Source organism: Atractosteus spatula, chromosome 27, assembly GCF_055471065.1.
Source record: "Atractosteus spatula isolate fAtrSpa1 chromosome 27, fAtrSpa1.hap1, whole genome shotgun sequence".
NCBI lineage: Eukaryota > Metazoa > Chordata > Actinopteri > Semionotiformes > Lepisosteidae > Atractosteus > Atractosteus spatula.
This window is the reverse complement of record NC_142732.1, coordinates 2,873,336-2,894,528: the sequence shown is the minus strand read 5'-3', so window position 1 is coordinate 2,894,528 and position 21,193 is coordinate 2,873,336. Positions and strand designations below refer to the sequence as shown.

Below are 21,193 nucleotides of genomic sequence, written 5' to 3'. Positions count from 1 at the left end.
TTTCCATATAGCTCCTGAAACATTATTTATACTTTGACCGCTTCATTGAATAATTTCTACAGCAAGCGGTTTCTATTAAACCAGGTTCTTCTCAGATTGCTGCAAGGTGATTTCAGGAAGTCCATACCTTGGAGAAGCTGTCCTCGGTTTCACTACACAGGCGTTTGAGTAATTCTACCAATGAGGCAAAGCTTCTTAATAGGACACTGTGCGGGATATCCAAGGAGCATAACTCCAGCAGGAAAATGGCCTGAAACAATATAAAACAAATTACATACTGCATCTAGCTAGATATGGCTTACTGAGGACATCACAGGATATTAGGATACCAAGAAGCAAACTAACTCTACTAAACAATGCAGATGCTATGGGATAAATCTATAATATATATATAATTATCTATAATAAAGTTTCCTTATTCTTTTTCAATTTAAAATACTTAATTAACCACCAAGGGGGCAATTTCATATTCTAAGCTAGCATCCAAAAATCAGAAGAATTAACAGTTGACTATTTTCTTCAGTACCAGTTGTCTTGTAGTTGTGGCCAGAATAGAGCTGCTCAGTCTCTCCATGATCTCTGTTCCACTGTACTTCTCCAACAGGGAGACCAGGATAATCTTTGTGCCCAAGAGGAATCTATCAACATCTAGGGAAGATCATTCAGATGTCACCAGTGAGGACTATACTTAAGTAGAGAATAGAGTACTTCAATAGTCAATGGCATATGTTTCAGAAAATCTCACAACATACTCAACTGCAGTAACCGATGAAAAGATGGTCCTTTGCCTATAACAGATTTTGTAAAAAGATCAAACAAAAGGCCTTATTAAATATTTAGTTTAGCCTAATTACATTATAGTTAGTCAAGCCTAGTAACAGTTTAACAGTCATTATGTTTCTATCATTGCCAGGGACACTTCACGGTTTTTCATATTCTTGATTCTTGATTTCATCATGATGTATAATTTCCCGGTAAATAAGTTATATAATTGTATAACACTCTCTTGTAAAGCAGTATTTAAATGTTCCTTTTTCTAATTTATGCATACAACCAATTACAGTGACACATCATTATGTTATATTCTTTATTCTTAGCAAAAACAGTTGATGAAAACAGATGATAAAAATTCTGAAAGCTTTGGATTTGGGGGAAAAAAAAATAATAATGCACTTTGCATTTCTGTTCACTGGTGAAGCTTAGAGAAATCTTTCCAGATGCTATTTTCACTGAAAACATTGCTTCGTATGTCAGCAAAGCACAGAAACCAGCAAAGGGTTTAAGGTGATACAGGCAATAGAACATAAAAATATAAACTATTTAAAATGCAGAAGATGTAATCCAAACCTTGTGGAGGAGGGACACTTACATTTGAGGAGGATCTCCCTGGCAAGACCAGCAGCACTGCTGGGTCCTCCCTTGAGCTGGAGGTAGCACCAAGACAGGAGGCTGCCCTGCAGAGCCCAGAAGAGGGACAACAGCACCTTCCTCTGCCCACTGCTCTCACACGCCATCATCACCTCGCACTGCAACAAACACCACACCATCAGTAAGCCTGCCAGATGCACAAGAAATCTACTCCCCACAAAGCATGATTAGATGTACATAACACTATACTGAACACAGTCTCAAGGGCAAGCAATGTGCTTCCTAACTGGTATTGTACCAGAACGCTAAATTTCAACATGAATCAATGCTTCTATGAACACGCTGCGTTTTATATCAAATGTTCACGTATTCTGTGATGAGGTTGATGAACAACAACTTACTACAATACTGGGCAACTGCATGTACAGTATTTGTATTCAGTTTTCACTTATTTTATTAAGTAACATGTGACCGCTATGGATATGTTGTCAACATCTAAATCAGTATACTGGGGTTCTGTACCAGAAAAGATCTGTGGAATCTACATTAGGAATGAGAAAATGACCTTCACCGTGTCCATCCCTGGCTATTTTAAACACTTTTTGAAGATGCCTCCTGAGTCTACCGGGTATGCTCTGTCAGATACACAGTTGCAGATTATACTTAATAGGTACCAGAAGGGATATTAGAACTAGAATCATATTTCTACTTCCATTCCAGAAAAAAAAGTGTTAAATATAGGGAATTTATTCATTCTAACCAATGCACGAGGAATCTATGGAAAAACTATTCTGTCGTACAAATTTAACATTTTACAGCACTACCAATATTATTTAAGCAACACAGACCCGATAAACCAAAATCTGATATTTCTCTACATACCTCTCGGGTTGCCACCAAAAGCATGGAGTCCATGACCATGAGAACTGGACTGGTGTCGAAATCAGGAGGAGCACCTTGTGGTGGAAGGAGTAGCAAACCGCTGGGGTCTTGACCACTAGTGAAAGCAGAAAACATGGTACTAAGGCATTCAGGCATCACCATCTTTCTCTGTACTGATATTTTACATTTTGTGATTGAGGTCCCAGTTTACTTGTCCAGTGAGGAAACTAAAATAGAGACAGCAAACCCAAGGTCCCCACTAACCTAAAGTAGTTACATAGAGACTCAAATGTCAGCTTTGTGGACTCCGGCTGATCATCTGCTGTGATATTTTTCTGAAAGGGGAAAAAGAGAGGGACAGGATTTTAATTAAAACCTTCAGTGCAAACTAAACTACTTTCAAAAACCATCATTTAAAAAGAAAACAGGAGCTTTCGATTCATAAAACCTTCCCTGACTATATTTTAAAACAATAATTCAAATCTACAGACATGTTTATGATGTTGCACATTGTTTGCATCTTTAGGTTTAAATAATTAAGGTTACGTTCTTAAGAAAAAGACTTCCTGCTACCTTAAACCATCCAACACTCAAAGGTTTTACCTACACAGAAACCACTACATGACAATAAGAACCAGACATTCTTCAGTCCACTACTTTGCTTCTATAAGTTGGCAAGACGTGGCTAGTATATGGATATTGCTTCTAAAAAAAATCGGTAATGCTGAAAGACTTCCACTAGTCACGGTTCCAAGTTACAATTAAAGAACTGTATGAGGCTCTGTATTTCTGAAGTTCACTTACCATCATAACAAAGAGCTTGTCTCTCCTGCTCTGCTTGTCAGGAAAGAACACAGCTGCTCCATTCAGAATAGTCTTGACAGCTTCTTTTCTCAGAGCTTTGTCTGTAGCACTCTCCCCTTCTGGGCTATCCACCACTGCTCAGGAGATTAAAACACCTTCTTTAAGCATTTACTACAGCACCCAGCATTTTCAAGTTTTGATACCAGCAGTGTTTGGTCATCACATGGATTTATGGGTATAAACCCAGGTGAGAGAAAGCTCAGCACTGTCATATAAGCTTCTTTTCAGTATCTACCTTTTCTGTTTCGGCAAACGAAAGGTACATCAGCTGAGGACTAGATCAACTACCATATTAAAAGCATTTCAATACACTTCCACAAAACCCACTGCTGGAGTGCACTGGGTCACTGGACAAGCCAGTGTGATGTCATCTTGGGTGCAGCATTCAGGTGTGGGACCTCACCTTCGCAGAGGTGTGTGTAGAGCTCCTTCACTGCCCCTGGCTGCTCCGGCTCTGTGCTGCAAGAGGCTCCATCTGGTGCTCCAGGTGCGACTCTGGCAGACAGCACAGGGAAACAGCTCTGCAGGAGCTCCAGGAGCAAGATCCGGGTCTTCATAGCCTCTACCTCCTCACTAAAATAAAAAGAGAAATCGCAGTCAATCGAATAAACCGAGTGCCAGCAATTTTTTATCCTCCCGCATGCATGAAGATTAAGAAGAATGAAATGGGGAACACTTATAGAAATTTATTTATGGAGGTGCATTTTAAAACGAGCACCCCTGACTCTCTCGGAGTCCTTACCCAAGCAGTTTATCTTAAATCTCTCCTTTCTCAACATACTCACATACTTACTTTTTTAGGAGTTTGTTATAAAAGTTCCAGAACAGCTCTAGGTTCAGACCACTGAAGTCCAGGAGACATTTCTGTTTCAGCATGGATGTTTCTTGAGTTACCTGAAGTCAAGAAAATTACAAAGCAGAAACCTTTTAAAACCGAGACCTCAAAAATGTTCCAGCAAAATGTTTGAATGTTATCCTTTGTAAACTAAAGAATTCTCTGCATGAGAGAGGAAATGCAGTTTTAAAACTTATTACTTGCACATTATAAATTAATACATGATGGTGGGCTCCCAATGGACAGAATCAAGCTAAATGTTTGTATTTTGCAATTGGAACATGGTCCTGAATTATGGTTTGTTTCATGTCTTAACACAAAACGTGGAACACCATTGGCAAAATATTCTACTTTGCACTCGATAACTTCAGAAAAGAATAACAATGGCAACTACAAATCAGCTTAGATATACAAAAGTAAAACATCAATTTTGATTAAACTACTTGGAAAGAGATTTTAAAACATCACAGTCTGATAAAGCTAACTTTAAGGAATTAGTTCAGATTAGACATGTCAGAGCTGGTTTCTGATGAAAAGACAAATAATTAAAACAAAGCAATATGCTTTTCATTGCCTGCCTTCTGCTAGAGTCCATCAGGAAGTAAGCCACCAGGAGGAGGAAATGATACTACCATATTACTTAGAAAGGGGATAAGTACCATGTCACGTGTAAGCTGCTGAATGAAGTAGAGTGTTTTCTGTATAAGTGAAACTCCGCAAATCACACTAGACTCTGCATTCTCTCCTTGCAAGTACAGGTTCTCCGTGTCTATGTGCTCAGTTCCAGGCCGCATGTATCCGCTAAAACTTAGCTGCTGGATTCCCAGACGCTCGGCTGTCTCTTGTCTTGTGCATAGGAATTTCACCATCAAGTACTAGAAAACAAACAAAAAAAAAAGACAAGACCCCTAAGCCCACTATTCTTTGCAAAACACATGGTACATAAACCTTTATAATGCTATATTAAAATTGCAGGTATAAACTTGTCCCTGAAATGGAAGTAACTAAAATCAGCAGAGGGCACATTCATTGTTTACTATGCTATTTTTTAAACATGATAAAGCAAGAGACAACGCTAATCACTTCTTCTAAATTTGTGAGCACTCTTATCTGACTTCACAAAGTTTGACAGATCTTGCTTCACTCGTCCTGTAAAGGGTATCAGGCTCCCATGCGCCCAGCGCACTAACCTTTGTAATGCAGCACTGCTGCAGCTTGACCTCCACATCATTCCAGTCATCCTCGAGTTCAAACCAGCCGACAGGGTCATCCTCCCCCAGCTCTGAACGCTGGCTCGTGCTACACAAACAGCAAGTGGTTATTTCACTTCTGTTAGACCAAGCAAACCATTTTACTTCCTTTAAAATTACATCCATCCGTTTTCCAACCACTTCTTCCAATGCAGGGTTGTGGGAGAGCCAAAGCAATGAGTGTAAGGCAGGATACATCCTGGACAGGATGCCAGTCCATCAAAGGGCTCACACAGCCACAGACCTGCACACACTCGCACCAGGGCCAATTTTCCATGAAGCCAATTAACCTACCAGTATGTCTTTGGATTGTGGGAGGACACTGGAGCGCTCAGAAATAACCCAAACATGGGGAAACATACAAACTCCACACATACAGAATCCCAAGTCTGAAACTGAACACAGAGCCCCAGTGCTGGGAGGTGGCAATGTTAACCACTATGCTGCTCTAAAGCTAAAGCGTATTAAGGAGGGGGAGAAAGCTGGGAACAAAATATTCCAAAAGGGAGCACAATAAAATAATTTTACCAATTCTTTTTAGTTTTTGTTTTGGCTCTCCACCTAAACACTGAAGTTCACAGGTCAGAAGCTCTTCACACACTTTTGTTTTTCAAGACTTCTGCATTTCTCACTTCATGACAAACATAAAAGATCTAATTAATATTCTTCACTGTCGTTGCCGTGATTTCAACCAATGCAAAAGGGATTGGTTAAGGGATTGTGTTAAGCCACCGGAGTGGGACACAAAGACACTCCACAAACAAGGAAAACAAAATATGTACAAGGTTATTAGAGGATTGGTGTCATCTATGTGAAGCTAGTTTTCCCCATAGGGTTCAGGGAGTAGAGGATGATAACTATGGAAAATAATCTATGCTGTGGGATTTCATTTTCAAAATGAAACAAACATATTGTTAAGAAAAAAGGTACATCTGTTCAGCACAAAAGATATAAAACTATCCATTTCAAAAGGCTTTTCTTACCCATTTTTTACAAATTCACGGTAATCATTGAAGTCCCATGCATCATACTTCTTAAACCTTTTGAAGTGCTTTTCTGCGTCAAATGTTGTTTCAACCTCGTTGTAGGCAAAAATCAGACCACATTTGGCACCAATTGCTCCTTTCCGCACCTACAAATTAGGAAGGACACAACTGCTTACAGCCATAGACATCACCGTACAAAAGATGCAAAATTCCACAAAATTAACATTTTAGTTGTTGTGACAGTACCTCTTTACAGTATTTCATACGACAGAGCATAAAGGAGACTACACAAAGGTTTAACAGGTACAGTTAAAAATTAAAATAATAAACTGAGATAAAGAAACTGAATTCAACTCCACCCTAGCTAAGACAAAGAACTGACGGTTTGGTTCACATCATGCCACTGCATGGTTACAGTAAAATTGTGCACTCACTTTAATCTTCATCTGAGTGACCTGGAAGGTTGTTTGGTCCTCTGTTGATAAGATGATGCTAGCTCTTTTCTTTCCATTTTCTGTGAGGAAACCTACAAACAAAGACAAAAGTGACAAAATACTGCATTATGTGTAATGCAAAGATACAGTTATTCTGTTTATTAATCTGACACAAACTGAGTATATCAAGTGAAACAGAAGACCAATTATTAGTAATATAGTGATGGGTTAATGAAATATTTCCAATGATTTCTGAACCGCCATGAATTATAAGAACTCATGCCTGAAATGGCATGTTCCCTCGTAACACCAATACCGAATGACTTGACTGGGACATCCCCTGTGACAAAGGCCCTACCATCCCCTGCAGTAGAAGGATCCATCAGCATGTTCTCAGGCCCTGATTTTTCCTCCTTCCCCTTCACGTCACAGGCTTGTAGCCTCAGCTGGAGAGGCTTCCCTGAGAGAAAGCAGGAATACGCAAAATTGTAAGAGACAGCCATTTTGCACCACACTTTCAATATCATCAAGCTAATTCCAACTTCCTACTAGATTCACAGATAATCATCATGTGCTCATGACGTTAACAATAATGCCTAGATTTAGAGAAGAGTACGTTAGCTCACATGCCATTCTCAGCAAACTCATAGTCTCTACCTTGACCAAACTCTACAATGAAAGTCTTAATCTACAAAAGCAAGATTGCAAGATTTTTCTTACAGGTTTAATTTCAATATCCTTTAAAATTAAACAATGCTCCTTTACTGAAAACATGGAGTAAGTTCTGTCAGCTGTTTTCTGAAGCGCTTAGAATATGTTATTTGGAAAAAGAGATTAGCACTCATATGAATAATGAAAGTGTATGCTTTTGAGAAAAAAAGGAGATTTTCCTTTAAAAATTGTCATTGTTCAGACCTAGATCAAGTCAATTAAGGAATGAAAAGATTTGTTACAATGTATTATTACCACTTTTAATCCTGATCTAGTGACAACTTAAAATATCACATCTTCCCCAAGCTGTAGCCGGAGTGAAAACAGTATAAATCAGGGCAAAATAGGCTAAAAAAAAACTAAACAGCTGCTGTGCAGCTCTGGCTAGAACCTGCCTATAGAAAGAAATTATATTTTAGAAGAATTCAAGTGTGAGAATGGCCATTACATCTATGTATTGTTACATAGCACCTCACTTAAGACAGGTCAAATGAAACAAAGTTACCATTCTTATACAGCAGTTGGAGTCTGACTGCAGCCATGGAGGCGATGAGTGAGGAGGCCCTGTACTCTGTGTCCAGATGGTCACTGATGATGGACAGGGACATCATCACCTTGGCAAGACTCCCCCTGGCCAGGGCAAAAGCCAGCAGTGTCATCTCCGTTTCAGGGGTCACACAGCAGCTGGCAAGGAGAAACCCAAAATCTGATTGAATGTGGATACTCAAGTTATGTACAGGTAAAGTGAACAAAGGACAAATCTGTAACTGTTAAATCCATCTCAACTCTTTGCTTTTATAGTAGGGGCACCTTTATCCATCCAGAAATTCATATTTATAGGGTAAACAATAGAAAGGGTGGCACCCTAGACTGAGACAAAACTGCTGTAAGTTTGCAAAAAAGTATACGAGTTATGCAGGATATTCTATCTTGTGCTGACAAAATTACTGTATTCAATTTACTGGTCTTCACAGTTCTTCTCAACCTGAGGCACTCTTGCAAGCAGAAATCTTCCTCTAGCACTTACATCCAACCCATTCTCACAGGAATTTACTCACTCCGCTATTCTGAGAAGAAATCCATCCACTTCCTCCAAAATGTTTGGCGAAAAGAATTTGGGGAACTCAGTGGATCCAGGAGTTAAGGACAATGGTGGCATGTGCTGCAAAGCTTTCCTGAATGAAAGGAATACATGCTTCAGCACCCAAGACAGCTTCGCAACAATTAATTCAAAAACGCTTATGACACAGTGCCTTTGTGTGGCTGCAGTATCATGTTAATCTTTTCTCTGCAAACACTTTGTTCATTTTTGGGTTCATTTCTATTGATCTGGTTAAACAAATCATGTTAGTTTAAAAAATCATTTTCTAAAGATCAGATTTTAGGGCAGACCACTATTATCAGTTAGAACAGGAGAAGCTTACTGTGTGCTCTGCAGGACTGTCTGCGCCAGCACAGGGTTGGTCTCCATGGAAGCCGTCACTAAAGAAGTCAGAAGAGACAGATACCAGATAGCAGAAGCATCAGACACAGACACCTCCTTGTTCTTGGTGATCTGATAGCCCATGGTCTTCAGGCCATGTATCCGTGTGTCACAGCCATCACTCAGGCAGCGCTTGATGTTGATCTGAACATCTGGAGGGATTTTTGGGATAGAAAGCAAAACTGCAGTCGAAGTAATACAACAACATCTGATTGCACATAATTTTCAGCAATTTATGTTTCTTAAGTAAATATAACCCAAGGACCATACAGGCCTAACATTACTCCATATTTGTGCATCTAATCATTTTGCAAAGAAGGACAACGCTTTAAAAACTGTGTTTTTTGCTTACAAAGAAATACAACACAGAACTGGTGCAACAACAAAAAAGCAATTTCCAAATACGTATTACAATATAAATAGTGGAAAAGAAAGAACAAGCCTGACATTTTTAAGGAGGACAGAGAAGGTGATAAATAGGTTTATGTTATTTGAAAAGTTAATGTACTGTTCATTGTATATTAAAATAAAGGGAATCCAAAGGCTAAACTGAGATTAAGAACAGGAAGCAACAAAATATGTTTGTACTCACAAGGGTAGGTGATATTGGCATTTTCCAAAAGTGCAACATATCCTGTGACGTTACTAGGAATCCGAATATCCCGGATTTCCTGCATGGACCGCCGGTTCTTCCCTACAGCCACAGACACCAACTGGGGCATGTAGCTGTGGTCATTGGAAGCCACTGCAATCGCCAGGCGTCTTAATACGACATCAGGTTTCATTTTCAACCTGCAAATAACAAGGCCAGGGAAACCAAACCACTAGGAAAATCACGTTCATCTGTAAAAGAATTACTGGCACAAAATTTACAGTGGATACTGGCTGATTACAGTGTTATGTCATGCTACATGTGATTTATATTGGCTCCTAACTTCTTAACTCCCAAACACCACCAAAACGCAGGAGTTAAATTCTACTTGAAATCTGCAAAACTGTTAAAAATTAACAGAATGATTAAATAATAAAATTATTATTATTAAAAGAATATTCTATTCTTTATAATAGAATATAAAACAGATTAATGGTAATATGCTGACTCAGAAGGGATTACAGGTTTCCTTACATTTTTAGTATTCACAACCTTATAAAATGTAAATCATCCCACATCTGTATGGATGTACGTACTCAATGAGTACATATGACATTCAAAAACTAGTGAAAGTAGTTTTACCTTATCCAGTGTGATCGGGCACTTCCATCAGATTGCCAAAAGGACATGGTCTCCCCATTAGTCATCTTGTAAATGTCAGCAGCATTCGAAGAGGCTTCTATGAAGCTGTAGCACTGGGTGACAATTTTCACTTTGTCGACCTCTGGATCCTGGCTGAGCTCAGCTCTGTACTGGATATCTAAATCTAGAGAACAAGTCTATTACTAAAAAAACATGCTACCATTTAGCAGAAAATACTGCTCTAAAACTTAAATGAGAAACAAATACCACGCCTGTCTGTGATATTCTATTTTGTCCTTGACCTCTTAAACTTTTTCACAATAATGTAGTAAATGAATAACAACTGGAAGTAGACCTATGACAAAAAAGAGACAGTGCTTGCAAGCACAATGAGTTGACAAGTTTAGTCATCTAAGCTTATGCTTAAGAAAGGCAACCAAATTAAGAGAACTATACATTTATGGGATTATTGAATCTAATCAAAATCAAAATATGAAGACAGAAGAATAGTACTTTGACCCTCATGGAAATAAGGAACACAATCTTGGATTACTCAGTAGCTCAGAAAAAAATGTATATTATTCTCTACTGCTGGCTGAACTTAAACTGTTCATAACTAGCACAAAAACCTAATACTCATTCCACCAAGAAGTGAAATATGTTAATAATTTAAAGATGACCACTTTTACACAAACTACCAAGACAATTTCCGCATTGGCTCTACCTGAAAACCTATAATAAATGCAGGAGCAATCTGAACGCCTTTTCACCTTAAACCCATACAGTATGGGAATATCCGAGAGTGTGTTTGCCTTTACCACCTTAAGGAAAGGTGTCTGCTCGAGAAGACTGTTTTAAGCTGGTTGTTATCAGAGTTATTGCACAACAGATGGGTAGTGTGTGCCCCAGAGTTCTTCACCTTTCTCTTTCTGAAGGAGAAAATCTAAGAAGTCCTGGATGACAGAGGACCTCATCGCACAAATGCTGTTGTAGCCCTCCAGCATGGGGAAAGGAATGGCACTGCTGGGGATCCTGTTCCGATGCAGAAACTTCAAGATCTTCGAGGCATGGAGCCCAAGGCGATCCTTCGACTTGGAAAAAATGTCAACAAAGCCTGAAAAACAAAGTGCCCATGAAAACTCAGTCAATCAGGTATGGCTTAGAAATCTCTTGACACACTGCAGCCGTTTGCCCAGACGCCCGGAAAAGCTCCTTCACGTTTGCACAGCACTGTGTCGCCACCCCATGCCACACCTGGAGTGAGAGAGCAGGCCTGCAGCTGCCGGATGACGTGACTGAGCTCCCCCTGGAGGTTTGCCCCGTTGCAGTTCTTCAGAGCCATCAGCATGTTCTCAACATCAACAACGCCATCCCCCTCGGCATCAAACTGCCCAAACGCCTGTGGGAATGGAGCAGAAAGGTCTATAAACAATCAGCGAGACAGGCTTAGCAACAAAGAATAGCAGGCAGGACCCAGCTGATCGCGGCAGTCAGCACATCTGTACAGGCCGGGAGTGTATTGATCCTAAAACTTCATCATAACGCCACCCTCTACTTTTCATATCAAGTAAACGTCTAGACCCACTTTCTTTTCTTACATCAATTAGACCAAAGCCGTCCCGTAGTAGAATATAGAAGAAATGTTCCCTGGCGGAACACACACCAGTATTAATGTGTTCAACTCAGTAAGAAACACAATCTTTATCAGCTGTCTCCACACAGAAATGGCTACTGTACATGACTAGATTTATAATTATTATTCATTTGACTTACAGAAGTACCAGTTTATAGAGCTGGACTGCCTGAAGAAATCTGGGTAAAGAACTTTACTGTAAGATACAGCAGCAGTGTCCCCACAGCCACTCTCCAAACCCTTCTCTAAAATAATCACGTTTTCCAAACACACCGTGACAAAGTTCAATCACCCATAAAAACTCAGGTTGCCTCCCAATGGTGTAATACTGATTCCGATGTCTGCTGAAGTGACACAGATAATGTGGATCTAAAAGGAAAGCCTCCGTCAAGTAAAACAAGCTCTCACAAAAACGCATGGAATGAAAACAAATGTGCAAAGGGTGCTTTTTTCTTTTAAAGGCAGCTGGGAGGAACCACACATTCCTCCAGTCCTCTCTCTAGACTGAATGACAGCTCCATAGGAAAGTTCCATGCAAATCCGAGACCAAGATAAAGTTTGCTCATCCCCGGCTCAAACTGGGATGTTTGGAAACACGCACCTCCTCACACTCGTCCCTCGGCGCGTCGCGGCTCTCCAGCATCTCGCAGAACTGCTCCAGGGTCACCGACTCCTCCGCCCGGCTCAGCCGCTCCTCCAGCCAGCGCACCAGGGCGCTCTCATTGCGGGCCAGCACCGACTCCGAAATGGCGACCCACGAGTCGCTCATGCGGGCGGCAGCCTCCCTGAGCTTCACCTGCTCCAGGAGGGCGTCGGGCGGTGGGAGCCCCCCGCAGGGTACGAGCCCCGGGGAGACGCTCGCCCCTCTTCCGCCTGCTGCCGAGCTGCCCCCGCCAGCGCCGGCGCCAGCCGGAGCCCCGGAGGCCGGGCTGTTCGTAACCAAGCCAGGAGTCACGGTTTCCAACTCCTCCTCGTCGCCGCTAGCTCCTCCGCAGCCGCTTTCGGCGTTCCCCATGTCTGCCAGGGGCCTCGGGCTTTCCTGCGTGGTCTAGCGGCCCGGCCAGCGAAGGTGAACGGGTGGGTTTGTCCAAACTGCCTGTTTCACAGAGACGCTCCCAGCCCGTCTCCCCACAGCGCCTGTCACTACCGCATTAGGCGTACTGTACGTCGTGACGTCACGTCATTAATTCGCAAGTCAGCGTCTGACCTGCCTGACTGGTATTTATACTTACCAGTTTACTACACAAATTCTCAGTTGTACATATTGTGTCACCCGCGCAAGAGTGTTCCTGCAATGAAATGAGTGTTAATGGCAAATGGGCAACTCTATTGTTAAATGATCTTAAATTTGACAGTTCTATTACATGTATAAATCACTTTTTTTTCCCCTATTTTTATTGTAAGGTGCTCTGTAGACATACAATATTAGAGTGGCAAATTATTTTCTGCCGTCTGGAAAATAACTTACGCAACTTAATGCCTCTTTCACATTTGGGCCGCAATATAAATGAAGTTTAAACATTTAAATTATGCGTAATAGGCTTCAGAAAAAAATATTTTAACTTAGCTTAAGTACATTAACAGGTTTATTTTGATACCTGGAGTATTCACTGGTTAGATTGCTACATCAAAGGTTTCTTTTAGTTTTTATTTACATTTATTTCAAAGACGGGAACTACATTTAAAGTGATTAACAACACAATTTAATCATTTCTTTAATTATAAAAAAATTCCTGTACAATAATAACTAAAACTTTTCAGCCTATAATATAAAAATCCCAGAGTGAGACGTCATCAGTGTATATTTAGAAAAATAGCCAGGAAATGGAAATCCCGGTGTCCTATCTAAAAATGCTCCTATGAGCAACCCATAATCTCCTTGTAGGGTTCCCATGCTGCTAGGATAAATTGAACCAGAAATTAACCCACTGACAAAGTATAAATAATTGATCAAAAAGTCTCTTGGCTTTTTCATTCTTTTTCATAATGAATTCACTAATGACATAGACGCAATATATACGTTTTATTAAGTCCAACTAACAATTTTATTAAATGCAACTAACAATGTTTTATTGCTTTCTGTTAAATTGTCTAAATTATACTGTTACATTTAAAATTAAGTTTGCAACGTTTCGGTTTATGTCAGTTAGAATTTTTCTTTCTCCAGGCAACAGGAAACCTTTTACAAATTTAGTGGGGGGGGGGGGGGGTTGTGCTTTACATCTCTTGGTCGATGATAAACTCGTTAAATGCTGAAATTCCTGCAAAATACGCTTTACTCCAGAAGGCTCCTGAAAGTATACGAATTAAGGATAAATGTTGTTTTTTTTAAAAAAAAAAAAGCACAGGGGCTACCAATTTAGACAGCTAGTGTTTTATTATTTGGTGTCTCCAAACGGTGAAGAGGACTGTTCACCGGGGAAATAAATTAAGGGGACACCGAAATGGTCACAAAACCGGAAAAAAAGATTTCATAGCAAGTGTTAAGGACGCAGCAGAATAATAATATCTGGTGGCTATTAATAAGAATCTTTCAGTTCCTGCATTTTTCAGAACCGCTTTCTCTGTTGAACGTTGAGGTGCTCGTCAATCACAAAATACAACATGGAGACGCCGATTAACTTGGGCAGTGTAATATAAGAGCGTGTATTATTTAAATCTTTTGGCGAGCAAAATATTTTAATATACAGTACCTCGGGCCATCATGCTGAAGTATTTTGTGGCGGTGATATTCGTGGCTATAGCGATCCTGATGACGCCGCAGACCAGGAAGCTGCTGGAAACTAATATTCTGGACAGGGCGAAGTCCTTCATGCCCGCAGCCTGGACAGCACAAGCATCGGTTCGGCTTTTAAATGAAGATGAACTCTCTCTGTACAACGGAGAGCCGGGCAGTCGAGGCTTGTACCTGTCAATTTTGGGACAGGTATTTGATGTCGGGAAGGGAAGGAAGCACTACGGACCAGGCGGTGCTTACCACTTCTTTGCAGGTGAACCCTTCATCTTAATAAATATTTACAAATGCGCATAAATGTGTCTGCCGTGACACCCACGCAAATCATTCGTGAGACCCTGCTAGAAATTTCTACGGTATGTACTGTGGTTATGTACAGTGTCATATACTTTATCCACTTCGTGTTTGTGGTACAGCAGTTTATTGTTCCTGAATTTCACCCTTCAAGACTCGGATGTAGGGACAGGAATAGCAGAACTCCAAATGACTAAAATATTGTTCGCATCGTGTGCAAAAATTGAGACGTACGAGTCCGCTGTATAAAAGAGGTCTTGTAAAAATGGACTCCAGAGTTGGAGAAATGCTTTTAGCTGAGCAGAGTGCGATTTCGCTACACGGCTTTGGGATTTTCTCAGATACATAGGTTATCTGAGAACCTATGTATTGTTATAGATACGTTACATAGTTAGAGTACCGTTCAGTTACAGTAATGTAGACATATTGTCTGATTTAAGGCAGAGATGCTTCCCGAGCTTTCGTGACCGGGGACTTCACCGAGGCCGGACTGGTGGATGACATCACGGGACTCTCCCCCACTGAAATGGTGGTTCTGTTCGACTGGCTCTCCTTATACAAAAAGGATTATGTGCCAGTGGGTAAGGAAATCGCAAGCGCAGTTCTTGGGAAATACCAATGCTTGTTACTTAGGACAAGAGTATAGGAGCCTGCACACGTCCAGATAGAGCTGAGGCACATGTATAATGTTCTGACATTATCAGTAATTTTAGACAGAGATGATCAGCGACCTTCCTTCTCATTAACAATGGATAAGATTTTTCTGTTTTCCTGCCAGGCTTATAAACGCAAATCAAAATCTTGATTTCACGTTGTCAGCTTGTTGCATTTCCATGATTGTTGCTGTACATATTCTACAAGGACAAGAAAGTTTAATATGTTGTATATTTTAAGTGTCCCTGAATAAGACTGTTTGCAGAGCATGACAACATTGTAATTATAACAATAAGAACGTATGACATGAGTGAAACCTTTAACATTTGTCTTAGAAATGTACCGAAGTAGAATATTCTTGTTCAATAATTTAATGCAAGTCAGTATTTCTTAAATGAATGAAGACCTAATAAAACCTAATGTCTTGTCTCATTGAAAAAGAAACTAATGTCTTGTCTCATTGGAAAAAAAAAATGTCTTCCACATTAACATGCCAGCATGTTGCTGTGTGAAGGCAGGCTGGTTGGGCGGTTCTACAGCGAGGTGGGAGAGCCCACAGCAGCACTGCAGCAGGCCCAGGTCACGCTGGCGCAGGGGCTGAAGCTCAAGGCCCAGGCTGAGGAAGAGAGCCAGCGGTTTCCCTCCTGCAACTCGGACTGGAGAGCTGACAGGGGAGGCAGAGTGTGGTGCTCCACACAGAGGTACGCTGCCAGCTGGAGAATCCCGCCCTACAGCTGCACATACACGTCTGGGGCAGTACAGGGGGACACTCTGTACAAATAGCTTGGGTGTATTTACGTTTTTTACACCATTTATCAGTAGTGTGGAATAGCTGCTGGGCACTGGTGTATGGCACAGACCTTATGTGATTGGCCCTTTAAAACGAAATCATCCAGCCTTCCATTTTCTAACTGCGTCTTCAAATTCAGGGTTGCAGGGGAGCCAGAATCTATCCCGGCAGGGTACGCCCTGGACGGGATGCCAGTCCATCGCAGGGCAGGCACATAGAAGCAAACACACTCACACTGGGGCTGTGCCATGTGACCGACTTTAACGAAAAATAATCCATTTAAAACCTCACTCCTTGGCGTTCTGGCTGCAGGCCATAGTGACACTACAACACTAGAGGGAGCACAAGCCTTAAGTATTATTGACATTTCTCAAAACGAGAAAAGTTAGTAGTCTTGTCATCATGCATCTCTCAGTACATGGGTGTGTACTGCTAAGAATTAACAACACTTCAGAACATGTAGTTCCAGTTTTCCTTATACTTTTGTATTTAAAATGCTACTCTCACAGCCTGTTAAAAATGGACTTGTATTTAAGTGAGGTCACAAAGTAGTTTCGTCGGAGGGTGACCGCTGTTCTTGTCTGCCGCAGTGGAGGCGTGCTCAGAGGCTGGGCAGGCGTCCCCAGGAAGCTCTTCAAGCCGGGCTCCAGCAGCTCCCGCTGCGTGTGTGTGCAGGTCAGGGACCTGGCCAGCCCCCGCCTGCAGGAGTACGAGGGCTGCCCGCCCGTCTCTGAGTCCTGCGCCGTCAACAGCTAGCCCTCTGCCCGTCGCTCAAGAGGGAGATCAAGAGAGGACTGTCAGGCAGTATGAGCCCCCGCCGTTTTCCTTCCTTCTGTCCTGTTGTCAGGCAGCAGTTCAGACGCTGAGGTGCTGATGCGATCTGACCCAAATCCAGACGTCAGACCACTCCTGGCCCTCATTACACAAGGCAGGAGCTGAAATGAGTGCTCTGAGATTATAAGGGAATAACTCCATTAGCATCTGTGTTGTTCATAAGAGCAAGAAGCTGCTGCGTTCTTTATCTTTATACTGGGCAAGGGCATATCTGTGGATGTATAGTTTTTAGGAAAAAAATCACGTGCTTCACTACTAAACTTATATAAATACCCAGGAAAGTGTGAATAAAAGTATTTTAAAAAATAAATTCAATTAAATGTTTAACTGGGCCTGGAGGGTGGAAGGATGATCGAGGTTTCTGTAGAAACACTCAAATGTTGAAGCTGTGTTCATAATACCTAAATACTGAATTAATTTACTTTAATACTTTATACGTCAACACAGTTGATTGGAATTTGCCCCAATGCAGCCCAAATAAAAACACCAACAGAAATAATTTTACACTTACATAGTACACATTGAACATTCAATCTAAGATTCAAACTTCAAAAAATCAAAAGACTCCTGCTTGCATCACCCAAGAGCTATGTCTTGAGGTGCCTAATGGCCTCTAGACAGGTGATATTTCAGATGCATTTCACTACTGCATTTGACATTTTGAAACCTCCTAACTGAAGGAGGAACTTTAAAAAAAGAGCTGATGGGGTGGAAGAATTCAGACAAACATGTAAAAGAGAACAAGAATGAGCAACATATTGTACTTAACGGTCCTAGTAAAGTGACTTTTCATAAAGATCAGTTGCATATGGTTATTAAGTCAATAATTTGTCATTTTTAAACACTTTTTTTAATGACAACTGCACTGTTAAAAACTGTTCCAAACTATTAAGGTTTAAACCCCCTAAAATACTGTTATTTTATTCTACTGGAATGATTAATTATGGCCACAATTTTAGCTGAAGATAGAATGATGTTCATAGTCTGCCAGGAGGCTTTTGAAGGTTGTATCCTGAAGAAAACAGCCAAGCAATTAGAAGGAAGTCCTGCCTGCAACATATGCCCTGCACAGTTTCCACCCCAATCACTGCAGCACCTACAGAAGGGCACAGTGGGACACAAAACCACTCTGCGGGACTCGTCTTGCTTTGGTCAAGGTGACATCTTTTTATAACCAGAGAAATGGCTGAAGTCTGTCAGAAGTTTCGCTAGGATCCCATACAGGAGCAACGCCACAGCAGGTGGAGTCCAGGACGAAATGTTCTTGGAAAAATCTTACAATCATCTACGCCTTTGTGCTGATGGAAGCGGCTAATTTCCTAGGTACCTGTATATAGCCGTAGGGGCGTACTTTTTCTTTCGGGTAGGCAGGTGCGGTATAGCCATTCACCAGACCGTTTCGGTAGCGCAACAACTCTTCCCCGCAGACAGGTGAAGAGTAAAAGAAGGAGGCAGAATACTCTTCCCTCAGAGAGTAGTTTTATAGTCGGCCTTGTTATACACAGCACAATACACGCTACACACACAAATCGATTATCTTAACTCCTCAAGTCGTTTAAATGTTTCTCCCCTTAGCCGCCCGCCTCACTCTCTTCTCGCTCCTGTGTCGTCACAACGACCTTTCACACTCTCACATCTGAAACTTATCATTATTTTTAAAACTCAAAACTCTTTTAACATTGACTAAATCGTGTCTTACACTAGTATTGCGGTATTGCACAACCGGGCTATTTACTTTCTGGGAGGTCTTTAGAGGAGCTGTGGTGAATGACACACCCTCTGTACCTCAGGCAAGAGTAGGGTGTGTAACCATTCCCCTCAGCTAGTTTTGGTTTCATTTCTGCTCCGGCTGCTGACAAGAAGTGCGGAAAAAAATCTTACCTCTCGGTATCCGATCTTTTAATACAGGAAGTAAGCACTGTTATCTTTATTATCGTTTAAAACAAAACATTATTTAGTGTTACAATATTTATATAATCTTTAATGAATACTTTGTAGAGCAGCAGAATAGAAAACGGTATTTGCTATTGAATCTTAACTGCAAAAACTAGTAACGCAGAAATGATAATATATGCAGTATTGGCGGTTCAAATTATCACACGAAGGTCTGATTTTTTTTGTAGGATTACGACAGCGCTCATCCATAGGATAATGGAGTCTCAAGAGAATTTATGGAAGGAGCTTCTGAGAAAGTTGGAGACGAAGGATTTGGAAAAGCTGGTGAAAGCAGTCGGGCAGGGCTGCAAGAAGCTCACCAAATCCATGATGATTAACACCGTCATTAAACACAGTTTGAATTCCACCGAGCTCCTGAGGCGCGCAGCGCTCAGCAAGAATACCCTCTACGCGTATGCGCTGGAGAAATGCCTCAGTGTGTCTCCATCCCAAACCAAGGAGGAGATCGCAAAGAAGATCGAAGAAAGTTGGGAGATGAGGGGGAAATGGAGACCCCGGCTGAAATATCACGAAAAAAGTCAATGCTTGGAAATACTTAGGAGCCTCAAGCCTCAGGATTTGGAAAAACTGATGGGAAAACTTGGTTGCGTTTCCTCTGAAGGGAGTGAAAACCCGTTTTTAAGAATCCTGGATTACCTGCCCTCAGTGGAATGGCTCTTGAAGAGAAGGTTTGTCTCCAGAGGTGCACTAATGCAGTATTTGGGAACGGCGGGTAACCTCCCGCAGTCGCAACTTTCAAAAGACAAGCTTGTTTTGTGTGTGCTGGATCAGATAAGTCAGAGCGCCGTGTAATCATTTCATTGCTGATACTATAGGCTCAAAAGGAGCAAGTAGTAGGTTTATTCCATGGTGAAAAGAGAAGAAAGAAAACACAACGCGTGTCACCTGAAGAAGGCTCCACGGCCGAAACGTTGTGTTTTTTCTTTTCTTCAGCATGAATATTGTTCCTTTGCAGCCTACGCATGCTGACGCAGCTACACACCGATACTGGACTTGATTGTGTTACTATTGTGATAGTAATCAACAATACGAAAAGTTAGTTCATGTTTGATTTTTGTAATTGCTAAATCATCCGGCTTCTTAAGTTTTATTTTCCATTAATACTATCAATTGTAATAATACTGCTAACGTTTGCGATTTTTCTTTTTTGCATTTCTGTTCCTTTTTTATTAATGTTTTCTCTAGCCAAACGCCGGTGTTTTACAACAGCTAAACAGGCAGCGTTTATTAAGGTTGGGATGAGTAGTCTACCTAAGCAGATATTTGTTCCATAACAAACAGTGCAATAAGAATGTTATGTTAATTAAGTCCTAAGCGGCAACCATTTTAACTGTGACTATATTCACGCTATAGCACAGGCCTCGAGTGTCTTATTGCTTTTATAAAACTGTTAAACAAATAGGCGATTGCTGTATAGAATGAATTTTAACACGAAAATTAAGCTGTTTACATTCCTCCGCCAGAGAATATAGGCCAGAAACATTAGCTAGCCAATATGATAAGGGAATAAATGACTTGGTTTTTTTTTTTGTTTAGTTCTTGTGCACATTTTTTGAACATTTCCATTGATCGTACAAGCATTGAAAAAACTTCCAATCCCGAGTTCGTCGGGCATTTTCCTTTTCGCTGCGGGAGCGCTCCCACTGCTGCTGGTCTCCGTGCCTGCCAGACTATCAGTCCAGCGCTTTCCGTCATTAAAATTGGGTTTCCGATAAGCCCTTAAAAGAGACTGAAGCCAAAGCAAACGCAGTCACGACCGCAGCGCGAGTTAAGAGACCAGTATCAATAAACCCAAACCGGAAAGGGAAGCACTGGTAACAATACAATTTAAAATTCAAGTTAAAGCGGGAGCAGAGCATGACCAGCACCAACAACCGAGTGTTTTTATTTTACATTTCAAGAACTAAGGAACTGCTAGAAAAAAAAAACTCGACGCCAGATCCAGACTTGCTAGAACAAAGACTTCAAAATTAGCACACCCACGGTGTATCAGGTAGCCGATCACAGGGATGAGACTCATTCAGCATTGTGTTGATTTAAAGTGATCAGGTATGAGGAAATATGCAGCCATAAGCTTCACTTCAATTGTATTTTGTAGCAGTCATATCTTAAAATAAAAGTTGTACTTATTTTTTGTAACCTTCCTTGTGGTCATGTGTTTTATGTTCGCTGTAGGGTGGGAAAATTGAAAAAAATGTGCTATTTCCACAGCAGACCAGCTTCCACGTGTGTCAGGCAGGTTCTGAATTTG

At 41.1% G+C, this 21,193-nt stretch overlaps 2 protein-coding genes across 3 annotated transcripts in view; one reads left to right on the top strand and one right to left on the bottom strand.

The window, feature by feature from the left end:
* Window positions 1-12,837, bottom strand: part of zzef1 (zinc finger, ZZ-type with EF hand domain 1) — a 42,403-nt gene extending 29,566 nt beyond the window's left edge. Inside the window, exons 1-21 of the mRNA XM_088907045.1 lie at window positions 12,282-12,837; window positions 11,302-11,446; window positions 10,967-11,161; window positions 10,048-10,231; window positions 9,406-9,605; window positions 8,755-8,965; window positions 8,389-8,505; window positions 7,836-8,014; window positions 6,978-7,079; window positions 6,620-6,711; window positions 6,183-6,331; window positions 5,140-5,248; window positions 4,609-4,824; window positions 3,908-4,008; window positions 3,518-3,687; window positions 3,055-3,188; window positions 2,515-2,585; window positions 2,251-2,365; window positions 1,370-1,526; window positions 527-648; window positions 128-250 (exon numbers count right to left, since the gene is read on the bottom strand). Of these exons, the coding sequence (XP_088763171.1) occupies window positions 128-250; window positions 527-648; window positions 1,370-1,526; window positions 2,251-2,365; window positions 2,515-2,585; window positions 3,055-3,188; window positions 3,518-3,687; window positions 3,908-4,008; window positions 4,609-4,824; window positions 5,140-5,248; window positions 6,183-6,331; window positions 6,620-6,711; window positions 6,978-7,079; window positions 7,836-8,014; window positions 8,389-8,505; window positions 8,755-8,965; window positions 9,406-9,605; window positions 10,048-10,231; window positions 10,967-11,161; window positions 11,302-11,446; window positions 12,282-12,695 (3,306 nt within the window). The 5' untranslated portion in view covers window positions 12,696-12,837. The remainder of the gene's footprint in view (window positions 1-127; window positions 251-526; window positions 649-1,369; window positions 1,527-2,250; window positions 2,366-2,514; window positions 2,586-3,054; window positions 3,189-3,517; window positions 3,688-3,907; window positions 4,009-4,608; window positions 4,825-5,139; window positions 5,249-6,182; window positions 6,332-6,619; window positions 6,712-6,977; window positions 7,080-7,835; window positions 8,015-8,388; window positions 8,506-8,754; window positions 8,966-9,405; window positions 9,606-10,047; window positions 10,232-10,966; window positions 11,162-11,301; window positions 11,447-12,281) is intronic.
* Window positions 12,838-14,153: 1,316 nt separating this feature from the next.
* On the top strand, window positions 14,154-19,199 carry cyb5d2 (cytochrome b5 domain containing 2). Of its 2 annotated transcripts, XM_088906988.1 has the most exons (5): window positions 14,154-14,670; window positions 15,149-15,289; window positions 15,877-16,063; window positions 16,743-16,956; window positions 19,110-19,199. In XM_088906988.1, the coding sequence occupies exons 1-4, from the start codon at window positions 14,385-14,387 to the stop codon at window positions 16,906-16,908; spliced, it is 780 nt and encodes a 259-aa protein (XP_088763114.1). In that variant the 5' UTR covers window positions 14,154-14,384; the 3' UTR covers window positions 16,909-16,956; window positions 19,110-19,199. The 2 variants fall into 2 exon arrangements, with proteins under 2 accessions (XP_088763114.1, XP_088763113.1); XM_088906987.1 differs by lacking the exon at window positions 19,110-19,199 and having other exon boundaries at window positions 16,743-17,296.
* Window positions 19,200-21,193: the final 1,994 nt, after the last annotated feature.